The sequence below is a fragment of the Bacillus rossius genome, chromosome 10, assembly GCF_032445375.1.
Source record: "Bacillus rossius redtenbacheri isolate Brsri chromosome 10, Brsri_v3, whole genome shotgun sequence".
Classification (NCBI taxonomy): domain Eukaryota; kingdom Metazoa; phylum Arthropoda; class Insecta; order Phasmatodea; family Bacillidae; genus Bacillus; species Bacillus rossius.
In genome coordinates this window covers 6,115,205-6,129,397 of record NC_086337.1, presented here as the reverse complement: position 1 = coordinate 6,129,397, position 14,193 = coordinate 6,115,205, and the positions used below count along the sequence as shown (strand labels likewise).

The window sequence follows — 14,193 nt, the reverse complement described above, 5'->3', positions numbered from 1 at the left end:
ATATTATCTAGCATCCCTAAAATCTCACTTCAAATATCACTGTTTACAACATCTGCTACACCTACAGATTCACTGACATTACCATCTAGCATAACCCCAAGCTCAAGGGCTATAGCATCTAGCATGCCCACACACTCAATGACTGTATCTTCTAGCACACATGCTCACATACTTAACAATCTGACATAAAACATTTTCAATGCCTATACCATTTAGCACACCCAAATGCACACTGACTATACCATGTAACATGCCCACATACTTAAGGCCTATAAGGCCATCTGCTCTAGACCTATAAGAAGTGCAGTGCAACATGCACGGCTACTGATGTGAGGGGCTTACCAGCTCATAGGTCTGGATGGCTAGCTGCACCTTGTCGTCGCCGTACTCCTTGGCTTTGTTGAACTGACTCTGGATGCTGGTCATGTGCTCCTTCCTCTTGTCAGGCGGCATCGTCTTCACGCTGCGCAAATACTCATCCGCCAGGCGATCGATGTTGCGCATCAGCCCCTGCGCTCGTGCATCCAGGTCTCTCATCAGCGTGAAGTTGCGCTGAAGCTCTATGGGCAGGTGGTCCAGACCTGCACACACACACACACACACTCCTCTAACTCCTCTAACTCCTCTAGTCTTGCTCTGGTCACCGCCATCTGCATTCTCTGTATTCCAATATACCAAATTAATACAACTGGACATTTTCAGAAATTTTATGACCTACTATATAAATTTTTTGACATTTCAATAGGTGTTGCTGAATTGACAGTAATTTACCTACACATAAGGCATGAAAATATCAACCAAATAGTTTTCTAAAATGGGGGAGATTGCAACACAAATGATGATTATCCTAAAACCCATTATTATAAAAGAGAATTATCAAGGGTCAAAATGTTTTTTTTATGAAAGCAGAAAGGCGCCCAGGACTGCTGAGAACCCACCACCCAGGCAGCTGACTGCAGTGACCCGTGAACTCGGCCCTGCCAGATTAGCAGTCTTGCTGTATCCTCAAACATCTATTACTTTTAACAGGCATACCAAAGAAAATATTTATAACTAATACATGAAGTTAATGTGCACATAATTCATAGGCCTTTTAAAGAATATCTTTAAACTCACACTGTGGAAATATTTTGTCAGGGTTGGAAAGAAACCAGGTATTATTTTTAAAAAAAATTGGTAGTCTGTAAAGTCGGTTTACCGACGATAGTTTAACGTGACGTCATAACAAAACATTGATGAAATGATTGCATACTTTTATGAATAAAATTGAATCATTTTTATTTTAATAATAAAAGAATAAATACTTGAAATTATACTAGTAATCAGATTTTTAAAATGCAAGAAGAATTAACCTTTATTGCCGAAATTGTTGTTGTAGTAAGCAATGAAAACCACATTAACTTTTCGTTTAAATATAATTATGAACAAGTTTTCATATAAATAAACTGTAATCAAATATCTAGCATAACCTATTATTACTGCACTCGCCGACAGATGCTACTTTTTTTAATAATAAAAGAATAAATACTTGAAATTATACTAGTAATCAGATTTTTAAATTGCAAGAATAATTAACCTATATTGCCAAAATGGTTGTTGTAATAAGCAACTTTTCACTTCACTTTATAACCAGTCAACGAAACAGTTCACGTGTAGATGCAAGTTTTGTGCTGCCGCTGTCTTTCTTCTACTCGGACGCATAGGCAAATCGAGTGGAAGAGAGATAGATGCGGCGCAAGCATACAATGAGCATAACGGGACACAGCGTAACGGAACAATGTGCGTAACGGGACACTTTTTCGTGTGTGCAGCCGGTGTTCATTTACTTTTTAGATGTCACGTCAAAACAAAACAGTTTTTTTTTGTTTAAACCAGGTTTTTTTTAGGTTTAAACAGGTTTTTTTAATTTTAAACAGGTTTTTTTAGGTTTAAACCAGTTTTTTTTATTACAATAGTGTTTTTGGTTCTTATCACATTCAAACTAAATATATCGTAATTCAGGTTGATTAATAATTTTACACTCAATTCATAACTTACTGCAACTAAAACATACTCATATTTCATTTTAAGACCATCCAATTGTCTCACATGTAAATTTTATGAAATCTATAGACCCAATTATGATTCTAATGCATAAGAGTTTGTCAAATATTGTTAAAATAATGATAGAAAAAAAATTGGTAACATTACAACAATGTGTACAACAGAATAAACTCATCAAACATAGAAGCCATAAAAAAAATTTTATTTTTATTTTTTTTTAAATCCCCCTTCAATCTTTTGGATTATCAGATATTAAAATCAAAATATCAAGATCAACCAGTTAAAACAATATTACATTAGTTCTTTCCTGTTTGTATTGCAGGTCACATCACATCACTGTTGGTTGTGTTCGTTGAATGCTTTAAAAAGAAATATATGTTTGGATGCTTTCTCTATGCCTAACTTATTATGAAATTTAGATTGCACAAATCCATATGATGAGAAGACTCTCTCTACTCTTGCTGAAGTAGCTTGCGCTGTAAGTAACTGTTCAACAGAAAAAAAAAACTTTATCATTAAACTATCTATGAATCTACTGATGTTAAACATCTTGTTGATCAATTAACTACTTGTATATGTCTCAATATTAATGAATTCATCCCCGTGTTCATTAGCAAACCATCTAAATACCCTGTTTGGTTTTCAAAAGACTTAATTCAAGCTTTAAAATCCAAGAAACATTTTCACAAAATTTACATAAGAAACAAAAATATGTACTATTATATTAAATTTTCATTCTTTCGAAAACAAACCAAATATCTTATCAAGCGTGATAAAATAAATTGGACCAGAAACACTAACAATAATATCAAGAACAACCCTAAGAAGTTTTGGCGCTATGTCAAATTAATAAAAAACGGTTATCGTGAACAGCATTCGTTAAATGTTAATGATGTTGTATCTAGTGATCCAGTGGTGTTGACTAATGTATTTGCTGAATACTTTTCAAGTGTTTATGTGTCCTCTAATGTCAATTACCAAGTTCCCACCTTAAATTCATTCCTTGATTCAATATCTGTTCCCTGTTTCTGACAGCCTTGTGCTTTGGGGCATAAGGGCTCTAAAACCCTCTATGTCTACAGGACCCGACGGGATTCCTAATTTTATTTTGAAAGGCTGTTCATATTTGTTAGTACCTCTATTAAAACATTTGTTTAATACTAGTTTAAAAACCCAAGTTTTTCCTAATAAATGGAAAATTGCAAAAGTCATTCCAATTCATAAAAACAGAAGCAAATTAAATGTGGTTAACTATAGACCAATATCACTATTAAATGGTCTCTCTAAAATTTTTGAAAAATTAGTTTTTAAAATCACTAATTTCCAACTAAAAAATAGTTTATCTAGTAATCAACATGGCTTTAGATCAGGAATGACCACAGCCACCAATCTAATTACTTTCCTTAATCCTATTTTTAATGAAGTCATTAGCAGGGGTCAGGTGGATGCCTGCTATTTTGATCTTGCTAAAGCTTTCGACACTGTAAATCATTCATTACTATTAGGCAAGTTACATAATTTCGGTCTTAGTGATAATTATGTTAATTGGTTTTCTAGCTACCTTAAAAATCGAACTTTTTTTGTATCTATCAACAACTCCAATTCTTCAAATTTTATAGCTAGATCTGGAGTTCCTCAAGGTGGTACCTTGTCTCCTTTACTTTTTAACATTTTTATTGATGACATTATTCAAATTCTGAATCATTCTTCTGGCACTCTATTTGCAGATGATCTAAAATTAAGTAGAAAAATGTTCTCTTTTAATGACTGTTTATTATTACAAACTGACATTAATGAAATTAATAACTGGTGTAAAGCCAATCTTGTGACCCTCAACAAAGGCAAAACAAAAAAAATATCTTTTACCAGAAAATACCTTCCTATCAAATACGATTATAAATTGGGCAACACCTTAATTCAGAAATCCTCTTCTCTCAAAGATTTAGGTATCATTCTAGATTCTAAATTTTTCTTTCACCAACATGTTCAACATTTAAATTCTAGTTCCCGAAGAACATTAGCTTTAATTAAATATATCACATGTTATGCTACAAATACTGATTCTATCCTCTCTCTTTATTTAGCATTAATTAGGTCAAAACTAGATTACTGCTCAGTAATTTGGAACAACATCAATATGTGTGATAATATTAAAATTGAAAACATACAGAATAAATTAATATTATTAATCAAAAACATCTTCCTCTACCCAATCTGATATCTCTCTCAAGTCGAAGAGAATTACTTGACTCTATTTTCATTAAAAACTGTTATACTAACTGTCGTAGGGGGGGGTTTTCGAATGGACGAAAAGGAGTAATTTGGGCACCACCACGTGGAAGAGCACGTGGACCCGGCCACGAACTCTCGGCTCAGGGTCGTGACGTGACCCGTGTGGGGCTAGGCTGATCTCCTCCCTCGTGCGTCGTGTTCGTGGGCTCTTGAGGCGTCCCACACGCCTCGGGACTCAGGGAATTATACACGTGACCACTGAACCACACATTCTGAGCTAATGATTTTATTACCAGCGATTTTATTACACGGCACGTTACAAAAATGTTAAAAGAGTTTTACGTAAAGTACTAAAAAACACCGTTGCAGGTGATAACCAGTTTATAGGCTGACCCGGTCACCGCGTGGCCTGGCCTCGAGAGTCAATCACGTATTACGCGTACGAAATATCCGTAAACGGAGAACAAATATTTGTGCGAGTCTACCACCAGGAGCAGGCCTCGAAGAAGTTACAAGGTTTTAGATTAATTTAAAGATGCGACGGAAACTAATGGATCAGTGAACAAAAGAGATGAAGTCGACGAGGTGCGCGGGCCGCTCATACTCCAGGCGGCGAACGGAAACATACTTAATAAAATAAATATTATTTAAAAAACAAACATAATTTAAATACACTTATTTATAATTAACAACCTTTAGTTATGATATTATTTCTTATTAAAGTTTAAAAACTATTGGCGGGTAGTTCTGCAGATGCCCGCATGGGGCGCTGCGCCGTCCTTACTTACTAAAACTTGAGGCGTGACAATTAGGGATATTTTATTACATAAAAAGGTTTATACATTATGTTTATTTTAATAAAAGAAAGGGGTCGTCGCACCGACTCTAGCACCGCCTCTTGCCGGGCGCCTAACACACACACACCTGCACACGGGGCGGGAGGTTTGAAATAGAGGGTAGGGGTGGGAGGAGAGGGGTGGCGACGGCGTGAGGCACATCGGACTTAGGGAGGGCGTAGCCCCGGTCGACGTCATAACAAATTGAACTGTAAATATATACTTGACAACTCCGGTTTAAGAGTACCTCCTTTTAATAGTCGTTTAACTTCCACTTTATATACAGTTAACAGAAATAATGATCTTATCTTTAGGCTAATAACCAACTTTAATAAATTTGATGTAGAATTTAATTATTTTCCTTAGTTCTTAATGATCATGTATGTTTTAGTTCTGTGTTGTCTAAATTGTAACATTTGAATTTTGTTTTATTGTCTTTGTTATGTGTGTTTTGTTTTTATATTGTATTGTTTGTGTTTTTCATTTATGTTTATTATTGTGAGTGTATTTGTGTCTAATTGTGTGCCTACCATTAAAGGCTTTGTCCTGTTAGTTGGCATGTTACAATTATAAATAAAATAAAAAAAATTTCACAATGTCATTCTTCTGACTCCTCCACCACTCATAGGTTGTGATGTTACTTCATCCTCAAAAAACAATCTTTGGAAAGGTAAACTTTTGGATTGAAATTTAACAATTAATGGAAGCAGTGAACTCGTTGAGTGCCTTGATTTTGCAAACTCAAATGCTATGCGTTTTTCTTCTTCAGTCAAATCAACACCAAGTTATGATTATTTCTTTTGGATCCAGCATATAAGCTAAAACAACAGCAGGTGTAAGTGCCATATGATAATTTTTTTGGAATTTTTGTATGACATTTTTATCCTTTGTGGCTTCCATTTTCATTTTGACATCATCCCAGGCTGCGCCCTTCTGAGCCCAATGTGCCACCACCTCTCCCCTCCCACGCTGCGAGCCCCTCCTTCCACCCCCACCCTCTACGACCGCCCGCCGAAGTGTGTGTGTGAGTGCGTGTCGGCCGCGCCCGCCAGTGTGACGTCAGTGCTCCGCTCCCGAGAGTTGCCGAGCGAGGACGAACAGGCAGTGAGTCGCTGCGAGAAGAAGGAGCTTCGTGCACCTGTCGTCATTCTCGGAGGTTTTCGAGTGAAACAGGGGGAAACAGGCCTCGCCACACACGGGCTACGTCACAGCCCTGAGAGCAGAGTAGCCGGGTCCACATGCCCGTTACACATGTGGTGGCGCCCTAGGATTCGACGAACACTTCAACCCCGATTGTGGTAGCAATTTGAAGATTATTCCACACGAACACTGACTCAGAAATAGTGCATGAATTTTTCTGAACTTCATGGAGGGCTATGGCAATAGGCTTTAAAATAGAAAGTAAGTCCTCTACATTCTATTTCAAAGTCATGTTAGAAATTTGGTCTTGTACTACTTTATCAATAGTGTCACGATGTTCCTCACAAATTTGTAACAGAGTTCCCCAACCTTTAAGGTATGTCTCAAGGCAATCTACTATTGTATTCCAACACACTTCATTTGGAAGGATTAATTTTTGAACATCATATTGTCTGTAACATGCATTAGCAAAGTGGTTGTTTCTGAAATATTTTATTATGTGTAAATCATGTGCTGTCACACTAGGAATGTTCACATCATTTGCTAACAAGTTTAATATGTGAGCTTAACATCGGTAAGTGATGATATTCACATCTTCTTTATCTTCCAAAAGCTGCGACATTTTCGACACATTAGCAGCATTATCAGTAACAACCGAGCAACCTGGCCCCTGAAGACCTCCTCACACTTTTTCTGCTGTTCACAGCCACGTCTGTTCAGATAACTGGTAAGTTATTCCGGGCAAAAGCCCGGCCAAGCCTCACCACCACCTCCTAGATCTGAACCCGTTGAGGTATACTAGGAGCAATGCTTTTCTTCTTAGTTTGACCCACTCGTGTACCCTTGCGAGGGGTACAGAGTGCATTTGGCCTTTAGATGTTCTTGCTGCCAAATTTGATGGTTGTGTTACCATTATTGGGCCTTTACCAGAAATAACTCGTCCATTCTGTTTTCACCGCCGTGCCAGCAGCCAGAATAAAGCTTTGTCAATTTGATTAAAACCTTTTCCTCTTGCGTCCAAGCATAAAATTTGCACAACTGTGGTTGTTTTAAAAACTTTGACCTTGCAAGCTTCGTGGGATCTCTCGTATGTCATTGAGCTGGGACGGTTGCCTGTACCCAGCACAACCACATACGAGGGCACTGATCCCATCGCCAGTTGGGTGTCTCGGTTCTTTGCCTGCTTGTCTTATCCATACAACACATTCTTGTCCTCCTTGCTGTGTCCACTGCCTCTTTCCTTCGCCTGCTTTCTTGTTCCCATCATTCGCCCTCTGGTTCCTTCTTCTTATGTCATTCATAATAAAAGTGGTCACATCATGGTTTTTCTTGATATCCAGTAAAAGATGCTCCAAGGATTGTCCTTTCCTAAGATAACCTAATGGTGTCCAATTGTGAAAATTTTCTTAGTTGGTGATCGTGTTTTGCTGGTAAGCTTGTCTGCGGAAATCATGCTTCTAAAGTCTCTTGGTGAGCTTGTAGCCGTTAAAAGTTTTACAGATAATTGACAGTGTGAGCATGACCAGATGTGTCAATTGTGTTCACTAAATATACATTACCTGATTTAGTCAAAATTATAGCCCATAATTGTACCAGCCATCAAACTCAAGACACACAATTTCATTTTCCAGAGTAAGGGAACAAGTTTTCTTCTTCATAAATAGCATTTAGTAAAGTGCACTAATGTCTATTTTCTGCATTGCTGTTAATATGTAGGAATCCATTGATATGTTACTCTTAATTTTTTTTCTTTCTGCAAAAGTATATTTTGACTCAGTACCTTCCTTTGACGAACACGCAGATGATATGATGGATCTACGAGTTTTACTTGTGGAAGCTGTAATGTAGTCTGAAAAATAAATGTTTATCTAATTAATTTAGTTCCAAATTACAAAGGGGGTAAAAAAAAATTAGAAATAAAGACAGTTTACATCTCTTAATAACTATAAAACTATTATAGACAACTTAGTTACATGCTTTGCTACTGCTAGGTTTTCAGTGCTAACTACATAAAGTTGGGATCATGCGAAGAAATTAAGAATTTAAAATTATGCAGCAAGTGTCAATACTGCACTGTCTTTGATACACCATGATAATATTGTTAGAAATAATTTCAGAATAATATTAAACATTAAAATATATTTTTTTTCGGCTATCAAAATCTTTAATAATCAAAAAATATTTTAAGCTATCAAAATAATAAAAATATTATTTTAGGCTATCAAAATCATTAATAAATGTTAAACTTGAATACAATGCTTGAAATGTACACACAGTCTAAAAAAAATTAAATATAAGCAAGCTTTCTGATATTATTCATATGTGACTTGTTTAAAGTTAGGAATGAAAACTTAATTAAGTTTATTTATATTTATATTCCTAAATGACTTGGTTTCATATTAATTACAATATATAGCAAATTTAACACAACCATGTTCTCCGTTTAAATCAAGAGACAATAGTATTACACTTGATGGATCTTACCTGCATCATATTCATCAACTTGCATAGCTGAACTTTCACATTTAGATTGACGTAGACCGGGGCTACGCCCTCCCTAAGCCCGATGTGCCTCACGCCGTCGCTACCCCTCTCCCCCCACCCCTACCCTCTATTCAAACCTCCCGCCCCGTGTGTGTGTGTGTGTGTTGGGCGCCCGGCAAGAGGCGGTGCTAGAGTCGGTGCGACGACCCCTTTCTTTTATTAAAATAAACATAATGTATAAACCTTTTTATCTAATAAAATATCCCTCAAGTTTTAGTAAGTAAGGACGGCGCAGCGCCCCATGCGGGCATCCGCAGAACTACCCGCCAATAGTTTTTAAACTTTAATAAGAAATAACACCATAACTAAAGGTTGTTAATTATAAATAAGTGTACTTAAATTGTTTGTTTTTTAAATAATATCTGTTTGATTAAGTATGTTACCGGACGGCTGCCCGGTAACAAAGCGGGAACTTAACCCTTCCCGGCGGCCATGATGCCCTGTTCTCGTCAGTCTGTTTCCGTTCGCCGCCTGGAGTATGAGCGGCCCGCGCACCTCGTCGACTTCATCTCTTTTGTTCACTGATCCATTAGTTTCCGTCGCATCTTTAAATTAATCTAAAACCTTGTAACTTCTTCGAGGCCTGCTCCTGGTGGTAGACTCGCACAAATATTTGTTCTCCGTTTACGGATATTTCGTACGCGTAATACGTGATTGACTCTCGAGGCCAGGCCACGCGGTGACCGGGTCAGCCTATAAACTGGTTATCACCTGCAACGGTGTTTTTTAGTACTTTACGTAAAACTCTTTTAACATTTTTGTAACGTGCCGTGTAGTAAAATCGCTGGTAATAAAATCATTAGCTCAGAATGTGTGGTTCAGTGGTCACGTGTATAATTCCCTGAGTCCCGAGGCGTGTGGGACGCCTCAAGAGCCCACGAACACGACGCACGAGGGAGGAGATCAGCCTAGCCCCACACGGGTCACGTCACGACCCTGAGCCGAGAGTTCGTGGCCGGGTCCACGTGCTCTTCCACGTGGTGGTGCCCAAATTACTCCTTTTCGTCCATTCGAAACCCCCCCCCCCCCCCCTACGACAAGATCTAGGTGATTTTTTATTCTAAGGACTTGACCTTCCAGTTCTGTGCCACATTTTTTTATATTTGGCCCTCACACCTTTTCCTAATTCCTTCTTAACTTCTTCAAATGAAAGCCAAACAACAACCTGCTTTCTGCCACTCATGTTGAACCAGAAAAGTTAAAACATCAAAGTACTGAAGTCCAGCAAATCTACACATCAGACTGGGACTTCACCACAAAAAGGGTATTTCCCCACAGTAGGAGGTTCCTTCATAGAATGGGTGTTTCCATAGAATGGAGATTTACAGTAAAGTTGAGGATTCCCCACAGAACAGGAATTATTCATTTTATTTTATATTTATTTTTTTTTATTTTTGAGGAGTATTAGGCTGGGTATGATTTATAACTTATTCATATAATACAAATGATACGATCTTAGTTAATATGTAATTTTTTGTTCCTGTAAATCACAAGGTTACATTAATGAGCAAACTTTTCTAGTTAATAGAGGGAAGTTAGACGTTTCATAAAAATAATTTAAATATTCTATTTAGAAATAAATAAATTTAAAAAAAAAAAACATTTGGTTTAAAACATTTAAATCATCCAACTCTGCCTGGCTAGGCAACCTGACAGTCACATTCACTTAACACTGGAAGCATTAAAAAACAAAGTAGTCACAATTTATTTTTAAATTTTATTCCACCCAAATTTTGATGACCAATTATTTGAATGGAAGAAAACATTTTTAAACTGAGTCTCTGTTTATTGTTCTAAAAAAAAAAGCCACTACTGCAACTTACATACCAAGTCCAGATGATTTTCCACACACATAAACAATGTTGCTCAATTACGAAAAAAAAATAAATTAATACCCTCAGTTAAGTTTTTAACTGAAGTACGATTTAGTCCAAAACATGTCTCGGTAGGTGATATTTTCACCCTGGGATATCTCAGATGCCTGGGGTTGATTTTCTAGTGATTTTCCCAAAAGGTAAACTAAAAACAAGATTGTCATCTTGGCCTGACCAGCAGGCGTTATATTATCCATCTCCACATCACATGACATGTGTTTAGGTTATGTCGTAACAAATACTGTTATATTGTGACAATAGTCAGTTGGGTAAGGTAAGCTACATTTAAAATACTATGATATGAGCATGGTATGTCAAGTTAGGTTAGCCACATTTAAAATATTCGTAATTATCTTACATCGCGGCTTTTCCTTAAAGTAAAATTTCAATTACGAAACTACCAACTTCCAACACTGGTTATGTTTATGTATTTACCCTGAAAACAGCATTAATAATATGTAATAGTTTATTAGAAATCAAACTTTCAATTTACATTACAGCACCTGTGCATGGACGGTGCTGGCGCCATTTATTGTTAACCCATGGAGATCTTTAGTCAACGGAGGTATAGTTTTAAATAAAAGTAGATAATATGGCAATGCATTGCAGTTTTAGCAAAATAAGAATTTTTATATTTTCTGTTTGTTGGTTGTTTGTCCATATGTCTTTGAATTAAGAAAGGATTTTTTTTGACATTTCATTTAAGTAAAGAAGTGTTTTGAATCAGGTAGTAATGAACGAATCATAGGTTAAGATTACGTTAGCGACGTAAAAAATACTTCAAATTACTGTGGACGGTTGGTTGGGTTAATGTAGCTACATTAAAAATACTGTGAAATCATGTGAATGGTTGGTTGTCACAATAGCCAAATCTTAAATCGGTAATTACTAAGTAACCATAAGAAATATTTTATATTATTTATATTGTAGCAATAGTAACCCAACCAACCGTCCAAAATGTTTGAAAGTGTTTTTAATGTAGCTAACCTTACCTAATCGAACATTCACAGAATTTGAATAAAGTTCATCAAAACAAACACACACACCGACAAGAGTAAAAATTAATTGCGGCGGCAACGGCAATGCACAGGTATTGAAATGACAGTTAATAAAAGTGATTTCTCAGAAATTAGTACAAATATATTAAAGATGTTTTCAGGGTAAGTACAGGAACGTCTCTAATGTTATAAAAAAACATTCTTTTTGTTTAATTTTTACTTTGCTGAAAACCACAACATAAGATATTTACCAAAATAATTAACAATACTGTAGATGGTTGGATAGGTTGGGTTAGCTACATTAAAACACTTAAAATTTGTGTATGTGATTGTATAGGCTAAGTAAGCTACATAAAAATACTGTAAAAACGTGTTAACAGTTAATTATATTCACGACTTTAACTAAAGAAACATCCTAAGTATATATAGTATTTCTACTGAGCTTACCTAACCTAAACAAACATACGATTTTACGCTATTCTTAATGTACCTAACCTAAACTAGGCTGAAGCTGGCTTTATTCCAGCTAATAACATGTCATGTATTTAAAAAAAAATCTCATTTCAATTTTTTTTATGGCACAGCTGGCCGTTAATATCAAAACGTATCAAATTTTAATTCGCGATTGCAACACTTGACACTTAACTGTCTAAATAATGTTCCAAGTAGAGTGCGGAAGTCATTTTTCAGCTATAGTTATTCATACAAAAGCAAAACACGCTAAAAATCACTTAAAATATAAAGTTTAATAGTTTGGCAAAACGTAAACATTGCACACATTTCCTAAAACAAATTCAAAATCATAACATTAAAACGATCGATACTAACAGCAAGAAAGAGTCGATCCTACATAAACAGTTCAGCTTCGATAGCCGTTGCTTACGAGATTGGGAAAGCCTTCGCATCCATGATTTCAATGTGGAACAATGAATGTAGTTCGCACAACGCTGCTAGAGCGCAGGTGTTTATACTGTATTTAACATATGGCTTATGACATGAAATGTTGAATTGTTGATGAAAGAACGTTTTCCTGGAGTTTATTTGTTAGCAGTGTGCAAGTAAGTTGACTTTACCGGTTATAAGTTGCGAGAAATTAATGATTTCGACTATTTTGCATGTACTTTGGTAATATAATATTCTAAAGAGTTATTTGATATAATGGTGCAAAATGATGAAAACATTGTATTTATAAACGCTGTGCTAGTTCGTTAGGCTATGGATTTAATGATTTTGATGTGTGGAACTCTTTAGTATCGCTGCACACTGTAAAAAGAAATACATTTAATTATTTGTTTATATTTTAAGATGGTGTATTGTGGTGCACCATTTTGCAAAAGTGATTCCTCACAGGTGACTGGCATTTCATTTCATCAGTTTCCAACAAATTGTGATTTGCGTGACAAATGGCTTAAAGTCATTTCATGACAGGTAAGTCCTGATAGCAGTGATAAATGGCAGCCTTCAGCTAAGTCAGTTGTTTGCAGCAAACATTTTAGTAATGAATGCTTTAGTATTTCTACTAAAAACAAGAGACTACTTACGAATTCTGTCCCTACTATTTTCCCTGGGTATCCATCATACATGGTTGAAAATAAAAAAACAGGCCCGTAAACTTTCAAAAAAGAGGACGCACGATTGTGCAATCCCTCAACAAAGAAGTACTATTACAGAACAGTGCTGTAACTCAGACTTTGCACATAGCGATGCAAATTTTAATGCAAATTCTGTTTCAGTTCAAGTTGATCTAGACAAATTCAAATGTCGATGTTCACATAAAGTGGTTGCAAAGAAATATTCGTCACACATCATTGTAAAAAAGAATAAAATAATCACAAAATTACGAGCAAAAAATAAAGAACTAGGAAGAAAGATAAAAAAAAAAAGAAAGTTTCCCATGCTGAAAAAATGTATTCCAATTTAATCGTAGCTAAAAATGCTAATAGTTTGAAGGCGAAATTTATATTGGAGCAACTGCGGATGTTTGGTAAAGGAAAATTGCCATATTCAGAAGAGACATTAAACATTTCCTCTCTTTGGGAAATGTGTTCACCGAAAGGTTACAACTTCGCAAGAGAAATGAACATATTACACTTGCCACACAAATCCACCATAAAAAAATATGTAGGGAATTGTTCTGGTCAAACAGGAATCACCGATGAAATCATACAGATACTGATAACAGACTTTGAGGCACTAAGCACAGATCAAGAAGGGATTGGTTCACTCATTATTGATGAGATGTCAATTCAGCCCAAGTTGTTATACGATAGGCAGCTTGATCAGTTTCATGGTTGGAACGAATTATCAGACGAGAAAATGGTCAATGGTGATGAATTGGCAAATAGACTTCTATGTTTCATTTTTAGAGGAATTTCTGCCAAGTTACGAATTCCTGTTGCATTTTTCTTTTGCAAGAATTTAGATGGCTCGCAACTGTACACAAAAACTCTGAAAGTAATAGAAGCCATTGAAAAAGTGAGATTTTGTGTGCTGAGAATTGTTACTGATAATTCTAAGGTAAATGTG

General features: G+C 36.1%; 1 protein-coding gene across 2 annotated transcripts in view; it reads right to left on the bottom strand.

Annotated features, from left to right (window-relative positions):
* LOC134535745 (inhibitor of growth protein 4) overlaps positions 1–12,501 on the bottom strand; it is a 99,984-nt gene extending 87,483 nt beyond the window's left edge. Inside the window, exons 1-2 of one of the 2 annotated variants that reach the window (XM_063374977.1) lie at positions 12,314–12,501; positions 343–581 (exon numbers count right to left, since the gene is read on the bottom strand). In XM_063374977.1, coding sequence (XP_063231047.1) covers positions 343–581; positions 12,314–12,350 — 276 coding nt within the window. In that variant the 5' untranslated portion in view covers positions 12,351–12,501. Of the gene's footprint in view, positions 1–342; positions 582–12,162; positions 12,251–12,313 lie in introns of those variants that run through there. The other variant, XM_063374978.1, reaches the window with a different exon arrangement.
* Between the last annotated feature and the right edge of the window lie 1,692 nt (positions 12,502–14,193).